The 20541-nt window shown below is 32.4% G+C and overlaps 4 protein-coding genes across 4 annotated transcripts; 2 read left to right on the top strand and 2 right to left on the bottom strand.

Annotated features, from left to right (window-relative positions):
• Positions 1–6684: 6684 nt before the first annotated feature.
• CLUP02_00050 (allantoin permease) lies at positions 6685–7137 on the top strand (the record flags this gene model as incomplete). The annotated part of the gene is made up of 1 exon (XM_049279104.1): positions 6685–7137. The coding sequence occupies one exon, from the start codon at positions 6685–6687 to the stop codon at positions 7135–7137; it is 453 nt and encodes a 150-aa protein (XP_049135061.1).
• Positions 7138–10323: 3186 nt separating this feature from the next.
• Positions 10324–11547, top strand: CLUP02_00051 (major facilitator superfamily transporter; the record flags this gene model as incomplete). Its single annotated transcript, XM_049279105.1, has 3 exons — positions 10324–10494; positions 10625–11200; positions 11263–11547. The coding sequence occupies 3 exons, from the start codon at positions 10324–10326 to the stop codon at positions 11545–11547; spliced, it is 1032 nt and encodes a 343-aa protein (XP_049135062.1).
• A 441-nt stretch (positions 11548–11988) lies between these two features.
• Positions 11989–14140, bottom strand: CLUP02_00052 (FAD binding domain-containing protein; the record flags this gene model as incomplete). Its single annotated transcript, XM_049279106.1, has 8 exons — positions 11989–12789; positions 12857–13053; positions 13113–13435; positions 13495–13638; positions 13674–13714; positions 13779–13944; positions 13998–14024; positions 14082–14140. The coding sequence occupies 8 exons, from the start codon at positions 14138–14140 to the stop codon at positions 11989–11991; spliced, it is 1758 nt and encodes a 585-aa protein (XP_049135063.1).
• Positions 14141–15130: 990 nt separating this feature from the next.
• On the bottom strand, positions 15131–15628 carry CLUP02_00053 (tannase and feruloyl esterase; the record flags this gene model as incomplete). Its single annotated transcript, XM_049279107.1, has 1 exon — positions 15131–15628. The coding sequence occupies one exon, from the start codon at positions 15626–15628 to the stop codon at positions 15131–15133; it is 498 nt and encodes a 165-aa protein (XP_049135064.1).
• Between the last annotated feature and the right edge of the window lie 4913 nt (positions 15629–20541).

The following is a 20541-nucleotide window of genomic DNA, read 5'->3' on the forward strand; positions in this document are numbered from 1 at the left end:
AGTATAGGAAGTAAGATCTTCTTTATCTTCCGAATCTCTTATAGGGAGTATATATTTTAGGCCGCTACTTTAACTACCGTCGCTAGGTTCTATACCCCTAGATTTACCCTTATATATAATAAAGAATTAGTTAAACCGACGAGGGCTAGTTTTACTATTTATTACCCTCGACTTTTTATACTATTTATATAATTTAGTACGCTCTTTTTTAGAATAGTTACTTAACTAATATCTATCCTTTTTATAAATATAGTATTACCTTTTTTATTACCTTACTTATAAGTTAAATCTCTACTTATTCGACGAATCTAGGCCTCCTTATTAGTAATTACTATATTTAGCCTCTTTTCCTTTCTTATTATACATTCGATTAACTTAATATTATTAATAAGGGCCGTTATACGCTTAGAAGTAGGTTTAGTACGGCATTCTTATTTTAATATTAAAACTAGATCTTAGCCTTGAGTAGAGCGTTTTATAGTTTTTAAGTACTTAGTATAGGGTTATTTTTACTTTTAGTATATACTAAACTATAGTATAAAAATATCCGACTTTCCGCTTATTTATCCCCTTATTTAGCTAGGTTTTTACTAACTTATCGATTTAATTAATAAGCTCTTTAAAGATCTCTATTTATAATTTACCCTCTATTATCTTAGCTATAAATATAAAAGAAATTACTCGTAGCTTAGATAGGAGCTCTAGGTTCTTATTATAGGTCTCGAAGCGGCTTCGGATTACGTTAATTATACTAATAAAGTCGTTTTAATCGAGATTACGTAAGTCGACCTACCCCCTTTTGGCTACCCCCCCCTTTTGGCCACCCTATCAAAACATAGTATCAAAACATCGCTACTAACTATACTTAATTAATTAACTATTTTCTATTATTATAATAATATAGTTATTATTCTCCCTAGGTAATTCGACCCCTACGAGTCAACTAGGACTAACTAGACGGTTACTAAAGTCCTCCTAAGCTCTTTATATATCTTAGATATTTATAAACTTAGTATTTAGGTCTATTAATATACTCTTCTTATTCCGCGGCCTTAATTAGTTAACTTTAGCTTTTAGAACTCGAATATAGTACTAAGATATTACTAAATAGTAGGCCTACTTACTAAATACCTTTTTTACTTTTTTAAATAGTAGTTGTTAAGTATTATAATCTAGACTAAGCTCTATAAATAACTTTAACTAATTATAGAGCTCGCTAGCCTTCTTAGGTATTAACTAGTTAATAATAGACGCCGCTAATACCTAGTTAATAGCTTTTTTAATATTACTAGTTACTTACTTAGTATTTGCGGTCTTTTTAGTTAGTATAACTAGGTTAAGTAGGACTATTAGATTAATAAGTAGTTTAGCTATATTAAGGGGATATAGTCTAGTTACTTTCTATTTACTTCGTATATTTAACAACGTTAGACTAGCTAAACGAGCTTTTTAATAGTAGCTTAAGAAGTACCGCTTTTTAACGATAGTAGAATTATTTATTATATCCTCCTTACTAAGCTCCTTTCTATACTTAAACTTAATAAGTTTAAAAATAGTTATATTTAACGGCTAGAGGATATAAGAAGTATATAATAATAAGAATAATAAGTAGACGTTATTTTTATAATATTCCTATATAAATTCTATTATTATATAACTCCTATAGCTATTTAGAACTAATAATTAAGGCTTATTAAGTATACTAAGCCCCCTAAAGGGGGGGGTCTTAGTTTATAATAAGAATACTATTTTTAACTATTTAAAAGTAGTCTTATCGGTCGTTTAGTTATTATTTATTACTATAAACTCCTAATTAGTATAAAAGTTAAGTTTCAATAGAAACTACTACTACTATACCGACTTTCCCTTATATATAACTAATAATTTAATAGCTCGATTATTAATAAAAATATACTTAATTATAAATACCTAAGCACGCGAACTAGGCTCTTTTTTTCGTACTACTATAGTCTCTACTTTACTTAAAACTAGGCTATTAAATCCCTTACCCTCTAAAATACTAATCTTATTTATATTATACTTATTAACTTATTTAATATCGCTAATCTTTAATATATTAAGTAATCTAAACTATAACTTAATTATATTAGTAATAGCCCTATTTAAACGCTTCGAATCGATAGTACGACTTCTCGAAACCTTAATTAATAAGTTCCTCTTTAAGAAAGCGTCTATTTATCTCTTTTTAAAAGGATTTATATCCCCCTAAGATCTTAGAACTCGCTTAGCGAATTTTATAAGCTATTTATAAATTAGTATAATACTTAGATTATATTAAATACGAACTTATTAAGTTAGCTAGTTTTTTTATTATAAAAGAAGCTCTTAGAGGTCTGCGAATACTATTACCCTCGTTTAGTAGCCTTTCTTATAGTTATAAAGAGTTAATTTTAAAACTCCGAACTTAATCGAGGCCCGATTAACTAAGAGACCTCTTTTAATAGCCTTAAAAGCCCGAATAACTTTATTTTCGGTATACGAGACTATTATATATTAATAAATAAGTATATAAAAAAGAATTATATTTGGACGATTTTTGTAATTATTATAGTAGTTTGAAAATCGTGGGTAGGGTTTTAATGCGGTGGCTGGGATAGAGAAATGGGGTGGCTAAAAGGGGGGGGTGGCTAAAAGGGGGTGGGTCGACTTACCGCTTCGTAGTAGTAATTAGAGGCTTTGCCTATAAGTACGATATTAATTACTAAATAGTACTAGTACTCCCTAATTCTAACTTTTTCGTAGTAATTATAAAATATTATTAGGGTTTTTATAAGACCTTATACTTCCCCCTAGAGTATAATTTCTCTTTTAAGAAGATCTTTTTAAGGTCTATAAATTACTTCGTATTTATTATTAAATTTTCGGTCTCTATATGCGATCCCTACGTCGCTACGTATTATTAATAACTTTAGGTTATTTTTTTTTTCTTATTAGCCAATTAGTACCGAATTTTACGTTAATAATAGTAATAAGTTATAGATCGAAATAGGTAGAATTATTAATTATTATACTTTTAGTACTATATTTTACCTTAGTATATCTTTTTATAATAATAGATTTCTATTAGTAATTATAAAGAGGAAATCTAAGTCGTTTACCCTTTTTCTAAATTTATTAAAGCGATTATACGCTCTATCGACTTATACTTAATTTTATAATACGAATTCCTCTTTTATAATTATTATTATTAGTATTTCGTATAGCTTTTATAATTATAATTACGCTAGTAATACCCCTCGCTTATAAAGGAATTTATTAACTACTTTTATAATTCTTAAGCTTGCGCTTACGAACTATTTATTTAATTAATAACTAAGGTCGTTTACGATTTTATAAAATAGGGGTTACCCCTATAACCCCTTTTTTTTATAAACCTTAGTTAAATAAATTAATACCGCGTTAATTTACTTATTATTAAGCTAATTTATAATTCTATATATCTACGTCCCCTAATAATCCGGGTTAATATTTACTTACTTATAAGGGATTAGGATTCTATTTAAGATCGGGTTTTATCCTCTTTTTCCTTACCTTAACTCGCTAAGGGTCGTGCTCTAGTTTATACTTATATTAATAATTACTAGCGTATTTAATTGTAATAAGAATATATTTAATCCGCGCGCTAGTTATAATAAATCCGTACTTTTACTACTTAATAAATTTATCGGGGTTTAAAAGATTCTTACTTCCTCTTATTATCTTACTACTACTCTCGTTTTTACTATTTTTAATAATTACTACTACCCTTTTAAATCGCTAGCTATTATACTTACTAAGATCCTCTTTTTTATTTAATATAAAAAAGTAAGTTTTAGTAATTCTTTTTTATAATAGTAGTAATAAACGTTTATATTATTATAAAAAGATATAATAATTAGTCTCGAGATCTTTATTAATTACTAATTTCCGCTATCCTATATATTTTTAGCTTCTTAAGCCTCGTACTCTTTATAATCTCTAAATAGCTTCTTTCCTTAACTTACCTCCTCTAGGGTAATATTCTATAAGAATAATTAAAAATAAACGCTAAGTAGCTCGTAAAAAAGCTATATAAACTATTAAAAACCGTATAGGCCGTTAAGTACGGTTAATAAAATTAAACCCTCCTTTTTATAAAATCGTAAATTTTAAAAACTTACTAAAAATACCTACTTATCGCTCGTATATAATAAAATTAAATATTTTAAAAATCTTATTTTTTATAGCCTCTTAGTACCCTATTTTATATCTTTTAAGTAGTCTTTTTCGTAACTTAATTATAGTTAAGTAATTATTGCTTATTAACGATCCTTTTTATTACTTAGTTAATTTCTTAAAATTAATAATTTTATACTAAGAACTAATATAAAAAAAAGCCCTTAAGTAGCCCTCTAAAGGATTCTTTTTTTTTCTTTTTAAATCCTCGTTTTTTTAGCCTTTTCTTAAGCTAATAATAACTCTAGCGAGAGGTTATAGGACTACTTTAAAATAGCCGCCTTTTTCTTAAGTTAATTTCTAAAATTTATAATACTCTTAACTTAATATTATTAAGACCTCTAAATCCCCTCTTCTCTTGTTAAACCGTCCCCTATATTATATTCTTAAGTAATACTTAGGGAGGTAGTTAAGGGAGCTATAAAGAAGTTATTTAAATCGCGAGCTTAAAGTCGTACTTATAAAATCCTTATAATAATAAACTTTTTTATATACTATAAATCTCTTAATTTAATAACTCTTATAAGGTTACTTTTATTATTAAATAAAAATATTTACGTTTAGAAATCCCCTTTTTTAATTACGTAGTACTCTTTTATATTATATTATTAAGCTCGTTTATTATACTAATTAATTAGGTAAGTAGTCGTTACGTAAATATTTTTTTTTATTAATTTAACTAGTTAATTTCTAATTACGGGCCGGTTATAAAAAAGTCGTTTAATAAAAAAGCTACTCGGGGTAACGATAAAAGGCTAGTTACTTAAGCGGTTTTATTAATTAACGTATTTTAATATAATAAATATCGACCTCTCGTAAGTAATAAAAGGCTACGATTACTTAATTCCGTGTAATATTTAAAAATCGCCTCCTTTTTTATCTACTTCTATAAGGTTAATTAGTACAAATCTCCTATCCCGTATAGTATTAAAAAGTTATCTCTTTTATATAATAAGATACTTTACCAATTTATAATAATAAAATTTAACTACTAATTAGTATTAATATCCTTATTATAAAGTAGTTAGTTCGAACCGTAGTTAATAAAGAAATTAATTAAACTATATAAATATTTATATAGTAAGTATAAAAAAAAGGTTCTAACCGTAAGTTAGGCTGGCTACGATAATTATAAATAGGGCCCCCAATTGGCCCCTGCGCAGTCGGCCGTACGCCGCGGTCAAATTGGACTTCTAATCCGACATTAGTTAATACACTACCACATTACTTAGCACACCTCGGAGGGTTTTGCCATGCAAATCGTTGAGCGAGAGTCGGAGATCACCTATAACACGGATGTGCTGAACCAGACCTGCACCAACTAGATGAACTACGTAGTCCAGTCTGACTTGAATCAATATGATTCCGGTGTCTAAGGCTTGAGGCTAGTAATATCGAATGATTATGCGTGCTCAAGGGTCATAAAGGTCCATAATACAACGGGCAGAGAGGGCAGAAAACGTTCCATAATGTAATAGAAACTTTTCACTCCAGCACCTATCTATAAGGCTTGGACTACGTGTCGGTTGTCATGGCCTCGCTTGAGGAAATCGCCCCACTCCCATGTACCAAAACCGCACGCTCGATACTTCAGTTGAGATCCGATGCCTTCATTACTTATGATCAGCAGGACCAAGAAGCGTGACGGATGTATAGAAAGTAGTGTCATGGACCAACGTGGGGTAGTGTCCATTACAAAATATTACTAACTAACTCTCGAGTGAAGCTAAGTGAGCATTTATCAGCACGAAGTGGGCTGCCGCCTCTTGGATACTTACATCTGCAGCCTGATAACAGATCTCAAGATATCACTATCATGCAGAACAACTCTGCGCCAATACTTGTTTGATAACATGACTTGGTCGCCTGTTCCTAGTATGGACACAAGTAAGCTTAAGACATCTCACAGGCAACTGTGTTGTTCCGCCATCGACTAGCTCCAGTACGAGGCCTAGCGAACAACTCTTCCTGCTTCAGGTCTTCAGTGCCGACACCGAGCATTCCCCGCAACCCCTCAACTGCAGCGCTGCGCTATCAGCTGAACAAGATAATGATAGGATGGCCGTACCGGCATTCAGACGTGTTTTGCCGCACCACGATCGGGAATAAGATGATATCTTCGGGTCCTTTTTTTCCGGACTGAGAGATAACGACTACCGGGCCCAACCAACACCCCAGTCACCTTCCTGCAATGGCATGGTTCTCGGCGCAACGCAGCATTTGATTCGTCTGAACAGCAACGGCCTGACGATCGCCACATACTTATCGAGGGCGTGAATGGGGATGTTCTCCAACATGCTTAACATCTCCACGCGATCCTTACACCCCATTAGATATAGGTGCGTCATAGACAGCCGTGATATCAGTAGAGGCGCTCCGACGGGCAGTCCCATATAACGATGGCAGAGCCACTCGTCCCTACTATTGCTACAGCCAGAAGTTCCAGCCGCGTCTCCTCACGCCATCACCATGAGCTCCGACGGAAAGATCGATGTCGAAAAGGCCACACGCTTTGGTGGTGGTCAGTCTGAAGTATTGGTCGGAGAGGTCAGGGACATCAAGAACGCTGATGCTGCGCTGGAATTTCTTCGAGACGGCGGGGATGTCACACCTATGACAGCGGAGGATGAGCGCCTCTTAAAGCGCAAGATTGACTGGCGAATCGTTCCCCTCATGTTTGCGTGTTACATTCTCCAGTATCTTAACAAAACCTTGATCAACTACGCGAACGTCATAGGGCTGCAGAGCGACACGAATATCACTGGCGATCAATACTCCCAACTGGCCATGATATTCTACGTCAGCTATCTAACATTCGAGTTCCCTCACGCTTGGGGCATGCAGAGATTCCCAACGGCAAAATACATTAGGATTATAGTCTGCATATGGGGTACGGTATTGGCAACTACATCAGCCTACTAGCGCTTATACCCATATAAACAAATCAAATATAAGGTTCGTATTTGATTATTTAGCTCATTTCTCGCGCTATATTTAATTATTCAATAATTAATTAATAAATTTAACTAATTTCTTAATCGGGAATTAAATAAAGCTATTATAAAAGTCCTTATAATATTAACTTATAGACTTTACCTCGATTAGCTTTTTTAATTAAAAAATTAACCTCCTATTTTTATAGTACCGCTACGAAGCTAGTTCTTAAGATATTAAACCTCTTTTAATATAAAAAATCTTATTAATAATCGCTATAAAATTAAAGTTAACTTTATAAGGCTAAATATCCTCTCGTAATTTATTATTATCGTAAGGATTATAAAGATATTAAGTATAAGCTTATTTAATATTAAATAGGTTAATTAATAATTAATTTACTATTAAATTAAGTTAAGGACCGGCTAAGGGATAATTTATAAGTAATATTAATTAAGCTTAGGCGCATAGTTAATTATTACGTTTATTATTTAAAATATTAATTATTATTAGTATTACGAATCTTTTACAATACTTTTTAGAATTATAAGGGTATCAAAAATAGCTTATAACTATTATAATAAAAAAAGAGGACTTAGATAATAAGGAAGAGAAGGACTTACTATCTTATCTATATACTATCTTTATTAATAATCGTAAAATCCCTTTTTTATATTAAATAGTTAGTAGCTCTATTTAGGCATATTTTACCTCTTTTTTAACTATTTTAATCCTTACTTAGGGTAAAAAATAATTACTATAATATAAAATAGAGAGTTATTTAATTTAGTATAATACTTATTAAAAACTTACTAAGTATTAATAATTAATAATTAGAAGTATTTTCGTAAATTAAAATTATTATTAAGAAGTAGCTCTACTTACTCCCTAAGTATATACTTAGACTAAATATAATAAGGGATACTACTTAAAATTAGAGATTAAAAAAGAGGTTAAGATATAAATTAATAACGAGCTAATTACTAATAAGGTAATATTACTTATATTAATTATAATTACGACGCTATAATTTAAAAAGCCGTAAGATCTATCTTTTTTTTTTAAAAATTTATTATATAACTTTTTTTACTCCTTAAAACGGTTAATAAAGTACTCGAGACTTACTATTACTTTTTATAAATAGCTATAACTATCTCCTTTACCCTAGCCCTAATATCTTATTATCTAGAGGTAAAATAGCTTAAGTACTACTTTTAGCTTAGTTAGTAATTACTAATCGTTATTATTAAAAACGTCCTTAATAAGGATCCGTTATTTTAGATCTTTATAAACTTAACTAGTTATTAAAAAGGTATAAATCTACTTTCTTTTTATAAAGAGCGCTATATTATAAAATATATTAAATTTTATTTTATATTATTATTAAGTATTAGTATAAGCTCTTATAATAATTCCTTAAAGAGAGTAAATATATTATTCTCGTCGGTTTTATTACTAACCTCGAGGAAGGCCTTATATTATTAAAGTAACGAGTAAATAAATTTAATAACGTTCCGAAGTTTATTAATAGGGCCCCTTATGCGCTAAAGGTTAAGATTTTTTTAAAGTTACTTAGTATTAATTAATATATCTAATTCTTATTCAAATACCTCTTTATTATTACTAAATAAAAAGGTCCTATTAACGAGGTTAAGAATATAACCGTAGTACTTTATCCTCTAGTTAAGAATATTTTTCTAAGTATAAGTATAAGATAATATAGGATATAAGTAACCTAGGTAAATATCGTTATTTAAAGTATTATTATAAATAACTACTCCGACTTAGTTACTTAATTCCTAGTCGTTTATTACTAATTTTATTATCTAAGTAATATTAGCCCTATTATAAGTATTATATTATTATTATAAAATAATAAAGTATTATATTTATTACTTAGTATAGTTTAAAAAGTAAGTAAAAATAGTAATAATAGTATTCCGTATTAATAAGGTCTATAAATCGAATAATAAATAGACTTTCGTTATTAACCTCTAGATCTCTACCCTAATTATATTTTTCTTTTTAATAAAGATCTTACTTAGCTCTTTTCTTATATTTCTATATAATAATAAGAGTTCGTTAGTAATATTATAATCTAATTAATAAAGGAGGGCCCGGAGGTAAGGATTATAAAAAGTTATAAATAGGCTATTATTATTAATAATATACTTAATTACTAATTCTTTAATTCTCGTTACTTAGCCCTTTATAATAATATTAAAAATAAGTTTTTATTTCTTTAATATAAAGTCGTACTTAGAGGATTCTAATAAATATAACGACTTATTAAAGCTTAGATCTATTACTTAGTATTTTAATTTTAAATAAGCCGTTATTAAGCTTATAATTACTATTTTAAAATAAGTAATAATACTTATTTTATTATAGTAACGATAAAACTAAAAGACTTCGCTTCGAATATTTTTATTATAAATCTCTTAAGTAAAGACCCCCTCTAAGCGGATTTATAACTTTTTTAGTTTTACGCCCTTTTATAATATTAAATCGTTATTAATAAAAGTCCTCCCTTTTTAAATTATTTTTAAAAGGGCGAGGAGGCTATTGCGATTATTAAAATTGGTTAATAATATAAAGCTAGTATTAATTAAGGTCTATAGTTATAAAGTAATCCGAAATAGTAGCTACGTACTAAAGATTATATAACTTATTACTAATTAATTAATTATAATATAGTAAATCGATTAATATATAATTTAATTAATATTAATAATAATTATAATAGTTATAAAGGGTTAGAAATAATAGTACGTAACTTCGTTAGTTTTATTAATATTAAGAAAAGGGGGTACTAGAGGTTTTTTAAATTCCTAAATATAATAGGATACTAAATTTAGGGCTCTATAATACTTAGGCCCTTTTCTTTTTATAGTAATTACTAATAATCTATTTAGTTAAGTAGTATAATACCGAACTTATAATCGTAAGTAAAGAGTCGTAGGTTCGAATCCCGCTCTAAGTATTTATATTCTTAATTATAAACTTTTATAGGGTATAATTAAAAATATCGATTTTTAATTAGCCTAGCCCCGGATTTTCTTTTTTCCGGGCGACCTTATATTTAATTAAATATATTAAATATAGGGCCTTACGATATTTAATTATTTAACTTACTAAAATTCCTATATTTAACTATTTGTTTGATTAATTTAAATGGGTATAAGCGCTGCAGCCTACTACAACTGGGCCGGGCTAGTTATGACGAGAGTCCTTCTAGGCGTTTTTAAGAGTGCTGTTGCCCCTTCACTCATCGTCATTACGACCATGGTCAGTTTTCGTCGTATGTTCACATCCTTGAATCCTCCTAATGTTTCGTCTACAGTGGTACAAACGTCAAGAACAGCCTCCTAGGATGGGCATCTAGTATCTCGGCACTGGTGGCGGCACCATCGTCGGCTCCCTCATTTCTTTCGGTTTTCAGCACTACCACAGCTCCGGCTTTACCTCATAGCAGATCATGTTTCTCATCTGCAGCTTGATCACCATTGCTATCGGTATCACGGTAATTCTAATTCTTCCGGATAATCCGATGAGCGCACGCTTCCTCTCCCGCGAGGAGAAAATTTGGTCTATCGAGCGATTAAGAAGCAACCAGACTGGCATCGAAAACAAGCGATTCAAGCGCGAGCAGGCGATCGAGTGTTTCACAGACCCACAAACCTATCTTTTGGCGCTCATCACCATTGCTTCAAATGTGCCCAATGGAGCCGTCTCCTCGTTTCAGGCCACCATTATCAAGGGGTTTGGGTACACATCTAAGGAGACTGCACTTCTATCTATCCCTTCAGGTGCAGTCAGTATCGTCTCGATTCTAGCGGCTACCAACGTGGCAGGGAGATTCAATCAAAGAGCTATCAACATTATTTGCCTTCTGATACCCGGTGTCATCGGAGCTGCGCTGATGGCTTTCCTACCAGAGGACAGTAAAGCTGGTAAACTGATTGGAAACTATATGACGAATTGCATTGGGGCAACTTTGCCTTTGTTATATTCTCTTGTTGGTGCCAACTACGCCGGTCACACCAAGAAGGTACGTGGGACTTTTTCTCGACAGTCTTTCTGTTAATCCAGAACTAATGCGGGAGAGCGTAGGTCACCATGAACGCCACTTTGCTCATCTGTTTCTGTGTTGGTAACATTATCGGACCCTTGACATTCACGGCTGAGTCTGCGCCCGGATACCTCCCAGCCAAAACAGCAATCATCGTAACCTGCGGGTTGGCGATGATGTTCACGTTGATGCTAAGGTACTATTACATATGGGAAAATAAGCGACGGGATAAATTTGTTCAAGCAGGAGAGCTTAGCCACTTGAAGGATGTCGAGTTCAGCGATATGACTGATCGTATGAACAAGGAGTTTAGATACACCCTTTGAGGTTATCTTTACCTTAACAATGACTGATGTAGTTAAGACGACGGCACGAGGCTCTGGGGGCATATCTACATTTGGAAATTTACATGCAGAGTTTGCAGAGAACCTTTGAATATCAAGCAGCTTTCTGCACGCGTATTTACTTTAAGCAAGAGCTTTCACAGGAGGAAGTTTATGTCGTAATACGACGAGCTCTTACGTAACCTCCTAGCCTACCCAACGTCTTCTGGAAAGGTCATTCGATCTATACTTTATATTGGCCTTTTGGTAGATGCCAAGACTCAAGAGAATCCGAGGCGATGAGGTGTCAATGATTCGCTCATGAGAAGCTGGGTGTGAGTACATAAGTTCGGCCTAACATCACGCGATTCAATTGATTACCAAAGCTAACCACGAAAGTACGCGGGTTGAATTCTGCGTACTTGGAATCTGGATAGTTTGGACTTAGAGTTTGAATCCTCCGGTCCTATTATGGAACAGGCCCTCTGGATCAACCGAAGCCCGCACTCTTTCCGCCAACTCTCTCTTCTCTGGCTTCAATCTTCCCCAGTAGTCTTGTCGAAAGTATCCATCGTTCATGAACAGGGGCCTGTAGGCGTCTGGAAGAGTGCCGTCTTGGACAAATCCATCAACACGAGACTTCATACCAGTATATAATTTGACCATGGTATCATCAACTGCAGCGTCATCCAGTCGAAACAAGTAGGAGTAATCAAACTCGAAGATGATTCTGTCGAACCCATCATCAAGATCCAGCAGATCGCCACCTCTCTCTCGGCTGATCCGGGCTAGTGACTTCGGTATGGGCTGAAAAGCCATCGAGGCAATGATCCCAGCTACTCCTGACTTTACAGCTGACGTGTTGTACCAATGGTCATAGTAAGATCGCATCACCTTTGCGCCTGCTGCAGCTGGCGGAAGAGGTGTCGTCTCCGTAGCGATAGTGTAAACACTACCTTTCAAGACGAAGACGTTGTTCGCTTTGAGCAAGTCGGTGTAAGACCTCGTCTTACAAGTGTTGAGCGACGATTGGATATCCAAGAATTCGTCAAATACTCCAGATGGAGGCTGTGGTCCGTCGTAGAACAGAAAGAAGATCCAGATGTTGACGCTGTTCAATACAGTCAACTCTGAAGTTGCGATGATGGCTGCCTTTGGATCATGATAATTCTCAGTAAAGTTTCGAATCGCCGCGAGTATCTCATCTGTTTTGTCGCCGCCAAATACCAAGTTTCCGCCCCATATCTGCCCCTTGTATTAGCAGATTCTGTCGCCAATGGGAAGTCGCTGGTTGAGGGACCACAGCACTTACCTGTCCTATTGCATGCGCTTGCAAGTTATACCTTGTTACGATTCCGTACGCATTGCCACCTCCTTTTATGGCAGCAAGAAGGTCCGAATTGGAAGTATTGGAAGCGGTCACTACCGATCCATTTGCAAGTACCATCTCCGCTGACACTATGTTGTTCGACGCCCAGCCGTATTGGGTGCTGAGAAAACTGAGCCCCCCTTTGAAGAACGTTAGATGCCTCATTCCATGCAGGCGCCAAAGTTGAACATCAAGATACCTCCTAGAAGATAGCCACCCACGCCGACATTCCCGATGCGGCCCCCAACGACAGTCACTCCAGTTCCCTCAAGAGCTTCGTGAACCTCTTCCCATTTGTTTCCGGGACCGACGCTGACCGTGTTATTCTCCTTGTGGTACACGACTTCCTTTAGCCCTTTTGTAGAGATCAAAGGGCCACCTTGCACGCTTGCAAAGTAATTGTTCGGGTTGTGTCCTCCCGACTTAACAGCAAACTGCTCTTTGTTATTAAGCAGGGCAGTGACAATAGCTGAAACTTCTGCAGCACTCGTTGGAACCAGGATACAGTCTGGCTTCAGGTTGCTGCAAGCAGTCGACCTACTGGCGGTTAAAATAATTCAGCGCTGGATCAATGAGCCTACCAGTAGTTTTGTTGTTCCTGGGTGTACTCTATCTCAATCCCCTGGTATTGTTGGATCTTCGTCGATGCGGATAGCTGTTGACACGTCGCAGATAGAGACTCAACGCATATTGCCAACCCTAAACACACGAAGAGCGTCAATAGCCTTGATGAATCAATGTTCATGACGGGCAGGATGACAAGAGTTCAAAGTCAGTGATGCAAAGTCTTGCGAGCGTAGTCTGGAGGAGGGGCACGAGAGGCCTATTTAATGTAAATACTCTAGACACATCATGTAACAAGCACAGCTGAGGTCAGATGGGTCTTCCCGCTGCATTTACCAATCAAAATTTCTGGGATGCGATTGCTGTCAAGTTGGACACCTTCCGTAAATGTAGAAATTGGGGCGCCACGATGCTGCTTTAGATGGCATCGCTTGTCAAGTGGATCAGACGATGCGGTCGCATAAGTGCTGACAATCACACACCTTCTTTTCCAGCCACATCGACTACGATAGGAAATCACATCGGCAGGCTGCTAGGTACAACGATGCTGGTGATTGTTCAAAGGCTCAGAGTTTCGTATTTTCGGCTGTGACTTTTCGCGTACTCGTGCTTTTCGGAAATCCACACAACCTCGCGATGAAAAGCCAAATGTTGAGGGAACATCGCTGTACTCAAGTTTCAGCTCTACATGAAAGCTGACCCTAAGCGAGTGGCATTCTACTCAGACTATTGAAAGGTGTGGGTAGCTGATAGGAGCAGTCGTTATTTATTTTTTCGCTGGCAACATCGATCATTCGTCAATGCCTGGTGTAATGGATTTTGTCTCCATCCACTGCAAAGTACAAAACCTTCCTCTGCCCTCCTGCAGGTGAACCTGTGATCTTCTAGAAGGTGATAGGACGCTGATACATTGGTGGCCACCTTGGGCATCAAGAATCAATAGACATCAATAGGCGTGGGGGAGTGTTGCAACGCAGGTGGTCCGAAGCCACCTACCTACCTTGTGTGTGGATCCGCTGGTGGTGTGCTGCGTGACTGTGTGACATGGCCCAATGAATGCTTCGATTGTTGAGCTATTCACCGCAGTGCATGCGGAAGTCGGAGTCGCGGCCTAGCGAAAATCACAAAGGATGCTGCAGGCTTATTCATGTAGGGTACCTAGATGAGAGGCCATGTTTCTTGAGAACATGGAGTTACATCTACCTCCCCATTTAGCGAGCTGACCATACGTAATGATAGCGATGGCCCCTCGGTGTAGTCGCCTGGGGGAATCCTTGGCTATATTGATTCAATAACGTGCTTCTCCGCTTACTGCTGCAGGTGTACCAGACAAAGATATGTCCAATAATGGCGTCCACTCACGATGACCAATTCGAAGGTACCAGCACTAAGAAACAGTGACCTCGCCTCTAATTTACGTCCAATTATCTTTAGTCCAATACAGAAGTGGTGTCCAAATTCCGGATCCGCCAAAATACCACGAATATTTTCGGACTGTACATGTTTAGGTCCCATGCGATACCATCCAAAAAAGAAGAGAAAGAAAACGCATCTCCGTGTTGTTGATGTCGCCGTCTGTGAAATCCAACGATCCTTTCTAGGCGCACTCCCAGCTGTCTGCCAAATCAATTTCGCCGGTAACGTAACGAGCCTTCAGAGGGTAAGGACAATAGGTCTCTGTCTGGCTATTCCTCGAAGGACATTGTCTTCATGGTATTTTGTAGCCACCAACTTCTGAGGTGCAATACCCTCTTCAACCCATCGCATGATGGCATAAATTCCGTTATGGTCGGCATCGTCGCTGCCCGGCACGCCATGGGTAGCTCCGCCAATCGTCGAAATACCGGTGTACCAGGGCGCGGCGGTGCTACCAGTACAATGAAAAAGACCCGGAACCAGAAACATACGGTAAAAATCGTCAAGACTGATCTGCATAGCTTTGTAAACTTCCTCGTAAAAGTATATGCTTGCCCCGCTGCTGATTGTGTCATCTGCAAGGCCATGAAGATGGATCAGCTTGCCACCGCGGTTCTTGAAAGCAGATAGATTGTATTTATCGGCAGTCGAGTTGCCGGGGTCAATGGTATCAATCAGCTTCACGGTGTTGAAGTCGAAACTTCGCCAGTCCCAGTCTGTGTCGTTCACCACCATGTTGATGACGTATTGTAAGCCGATCGCAGATGGCTCCTCCGTGCCGCTCGCTACAAACGCAAGACTTGACCCCAGTGATGGCTTGGGAAATACAAAAGCTTGATCAACGTCAATATAATCGCTTGTTAACTGGCGGAGAGTATTGATCTGCTGCGGCGTTAAGTAGCTTGAGGCGTTGTTGTTTGTTGTCACGAGTTATAGTACGTAGCAATGGGCATACGGAGTATAATAAAAGTAGCTTAACTATTAAAATAGAAATAGATAAAAGAAAAAGGTCTATATATATAATATTTAAAATAGATACGTGATTTAGTACGTAATAAGTACTTTATAAAATATAATTACTATCCTTATTACGTAATATACCCCCTAATTACTATTACTAAGGAGCTATTATACTTAAAATAAAATCTTTAAATACTCTTATAAAAGCTTAATTTAGTTAAATATAAATAAAAGAAAAATAAATATAAGGGATATACGTTTTTTAAACTACGTTTATTATGAATATATCCCTTTATTTAAAGTAAATAAAATCTTAATTTAAAATAGTACGTATTTTATTATTTTTAATATATAAATTATTAAAAGTAAGGCTATTTAGCCGCTTTATATATATTCAAATTCTCGTAGTATTACTTAGCTATTATTTTTCTTTTTTTTTTAACTTCTCGTAGTTATTATAAGTACCCTTATTTATTACGTATACGCGCCTATATTATTAAATCGTTTATTAATTTTATTCTAAGTATAAATATTTAATATATTTAAAAATAATAATAAGTTTTATATAATTTTTATAATACCTCTTATATATATATTATATAGTTTATTAAGAGTTTAAATAGGTAATAATATCAATAAGCCCCTTTAAGTTATTTACCCCTCTTATAACCTCTTATTTACTTATTAAGGCCCGGTTACTAAGCTCTCTCTTTTTAATTAAGAGGATATTAAGGTTACTAATTAAGATATTAAGAATTTTATTAAGTTTAAAGCTCTTTTTAGTAGTTATAATAAGAGTAATAATAAAGTAAATAATAATAATAAGAGCTTTAATAAGCTTTTACTTATCCCCCCCTCGGAGTTTAAAAATAAAAATAAGATTAGTTTAGATAATAAGCCCTTTAAAAAGGGTATATTATATACTTATTATTTTAAAAGTTTATATTTAATATTATTTTAAGGTTTAAAAAATATAAAGCTAGTTTTTTTTAAAAAAGTAATAAGAAATAAAAAAGAATACTAAGAAATAAAAATACCCCTTATAATAAGTATAGTTCTTTTTATTATTTTAGACTTATTTAATATATACTTAGTCCTTAAAAAGCTTAAAAAAGAAGCTCTTAAAGAACGAGAAGTTTAATACTTATTTTATTTTAAAATAGCCCTCTAGTTTATTAACTTTAAAAATAGTAATTATTATTTTATAAAAAATAATAACCGGTATATATACTATTTTAATAGCTATTTAGCTAAGGAGTATATTGATATATTAGTCGTTTTATAATTAATAACCTAGGCCCTTACCGAGGCTATTATAAATAGTACTCCCTTTTTTATAAATATATTATCCTTTTTTATTATTAAAAAGCGTATTTTTAATTATAGTTTTAATAAGATATTACTAAGCTCTATAATATCGTTTACTAAATATATAATAATTAAAGGATATTAGAATGGGGTAGGGCGATTAGTCCTAGCGGTCTTTTTTAAAGCTAATTGAGTCTAGGGATTTATAAAAGAGCTAATCAGAGTAAAATATAAGAAAAAGGGCCCTAATTAAAAATAAAAGCTTAGTAATATAGAGTTTTATTTTAATTATATATATACTTTTTAAAATCGAACTAGAGCCCTTTTAATGATTTATTTTTAAATATAATAATATAAGACGATTAAGAAGTTTACCTTTTTAATTTAGTTAATACTATCCTCTTTCCCTTAGTTATAGCTCCGTTAATTAAGACCGTATTAACCTAATTAAAAGAGGTATCTTATATTACTTTTATAAATATTAGTAGTTTTTTTAGAATACTATATTATAAAAGTCCCTTATACTTTATACGTTTTAAATAGTCTCCCTTTTTAGAAATCCCTTTTTTATTAAATAAGAAAATAAGCGAGAAAAAGCCCGACTTAATTAAAAATACTTTAAATGATTAATTAGAGAAAACGGTATAATAATTAAAACGAATATAAGTAGTAGGACTTTAATTTAAGAAAAGGTAGCTAGATAATTAAAATATAAAAACGAAAATATATAAAAAAGGGCTTTTTATTTAATAAAACGGGGGATATAATAGACTTTAAGAGGCAAACAAAATAAATAAGTAGAGAAAAACGTAAATACTTAAGACCGGATTAGGCCTAAGTATAAAACGCTATAATAGTATAATAAAACGAATAATAAGTTAAAATTAGAACTAATAAAATACTTTAACGGGCATAACTAATTATTTAATTAGATTTCTTTTTACTAATTAATATAGCCCGGAAACTTAATAATAAACCTATTTAGAAATGCGGATACGTCGGGCTAAGGGCGCTTATAAAACTAGTTTTTAATTAAATTTATTAATAATTTTAATTAGTATTACCGTGGGCCTAATACGACGTTTAATTAAAACTTTAATTATATATATAATAAGGATTAAAAAGAACGGCCTAAATTACGTTATTTAGGATAATAGCTACGCTCTAGTTATTAAAACGGCTCTTTTTTTCTCTTTTTAAATTTTATTTAAAATAAATAGATTAATATAAAACTATTAAAATTATAAATAGAATTAATAAACTATATTTTTAATAACCTCGGACCGTAAATATAAATAACTAATATATTATTTTTACTATTATTAGCGCCTTTTTAAACGTTTAATTATATAAACTTAACCCTTTTATTTTAAATAAACTATTTATTAAACTAGCTTTTATAATTTATTAAGACTTATAGGCTATAGAGTTATTTAATAATAACAAAGCTACCCTTTTTAATAGATCTACTTATTAATCTAATTAAAAGAAATTAGTTATAGCTTAAGTCGGGATAAATACCTTAATTAATACCCTCCTAAATAGTATTACTACCTAAATTTAAACTACTATACCTTAAACTAAGGTTTTTATAATTCCTTAGCTTAATTTAATAAAGAATATAAGTTTTTATAAAATACCGTTCCTTAGTTAAGAAAGAACTACGGTTTTTAAAAATAATAATATAATAAACTTTTTAAAAAAGTTCGAGAACTAGTACGAGATTAGTAAAGTCCTAGACCGATTTAAGAATAAGCTTATTATATATATTATAAAAAGAGATTATTAAACTCTAGTTAAAAACGTAATTAAAAAACTACCCTAGGCTTAAGCTAAGGATTTCTTTTTATAAAAATATAGAAAATAGGATACTAACCGCTTTTTAAATAAAAAAGAGTAAATTAAAAAAGTTACTAAGGGGCTACTTATTTTGTTTTTTAATTTAAACTCTATTTAAGTACTGTTTACTAAAATTAATAACGCAATTACCCTTACTAAGTAATAAGACCTTTATATCGTAATTAATAAGAGCTTAATTAAGGCCGTATATAAGTAGTTTTATATTAATATTATAAAAAAAGTAATAGAAGAAGTCGGGGTTATTTTAAATAGTTTTATTAAATTCATAAAATATATAAAGTTTAAAATAGGACTTCTTAATACGATTATATATAAGAAAGAATATAGCTTATTTTTTATAAATAATTAGAGTTAACCCGAACCCTTATTATAACCCCCTATTTTTTAAGTATATAATAATACTTAGTATTAATATTTAAATTACTAATAATATCGCTAACTAATAATAAAGTCTAAGTTACCTAAGCGGCCGCTAATAATATTATTAATTCTAACTTAGTTAATAAGATAAGTAAGCTAAAGATTTATTAAAATAGTATTTATTTTTAAAGCCTTACTTATATATTTAATATAAGCGTTACGCATCCTAATTAGCCCCTAATTATAAGACTTAGGGATCGTTACTAATACTACTAAAGTTAATACTATTAAATTATTAAGGATTACGATTAATATACCCTTAATAAGGACGCCTATCTTATTATTTTAGTTTAGGGAGCTCAGTATTATAAAAAGCGTAATAGGTATAAGCTTATAAATAATATCCCTTTTATTATAATTAAAAATAAAAAAAAGCACGCAATTACTAATTACGTTACCCTCTTTTTTTATATAACGAATATATTAACTAAAAGAAATACTAAGCTTTTAGCTAAGTAAATTCTAAATTATTAAATTAGACTACTTTAATAAACTATGCTTATACTCTTTTTTACTAATCCTATGAGTATAGTTAAATACGTTTACGTAATATAACTTAATTTAAGCTATTATAACTAAATAAACGTCTATACTATTTATAAAAAAAGACCCCCTAAGAATCGTACTTTAATAACTAAACTATATTTTAAAAAAACGTATAATATTAATAGCCTAAGCTAGCTTCTATAATTTAAAAAAAAGATAGTTTCTTTTTTTAATTAAAAAAAAGAAATTATAAAGATCGATATTTATAACGAGGTTTTTAAAATAGTAAAGAACGTAATTCTTAAATTTATTTCTAAGCCCTAGCTTATTAAAATCCTAATTAATATTTATAATATTAATATTTAAAGAACTTAAGAGCCTCTTTTTTATAAAACTTAAAAGATAATAATTATAAATTAGTCCCGTAACTTTAACCTTAGGGTCGAGGCTAAAGAGTTAATAAAAAAGAGGCTCGAGGCCCTAATCTCGCTTTTTATAAACCTTTTATAAAAAATTATATTAAAATATACCGTAGTAATAATAACTTTAATACGTAATTAAGGGTATTTTAATACTAATAGAATTTTATTAAAAGCTTTAAAATCCTTAGCTAA

This window comes from Colletotrichum lupini, chromosome 1 (genome assembly GCF_023278565.1).
Source record: "Colletotrichum lupini chromosome 1, complete sequence".
NCBI lineage: Eukaryota > Fungi > Ascomycota > Sordariomycetes > Glomerellales > Glomerellaceae > Colletotrichum > Colletotrichum lupini.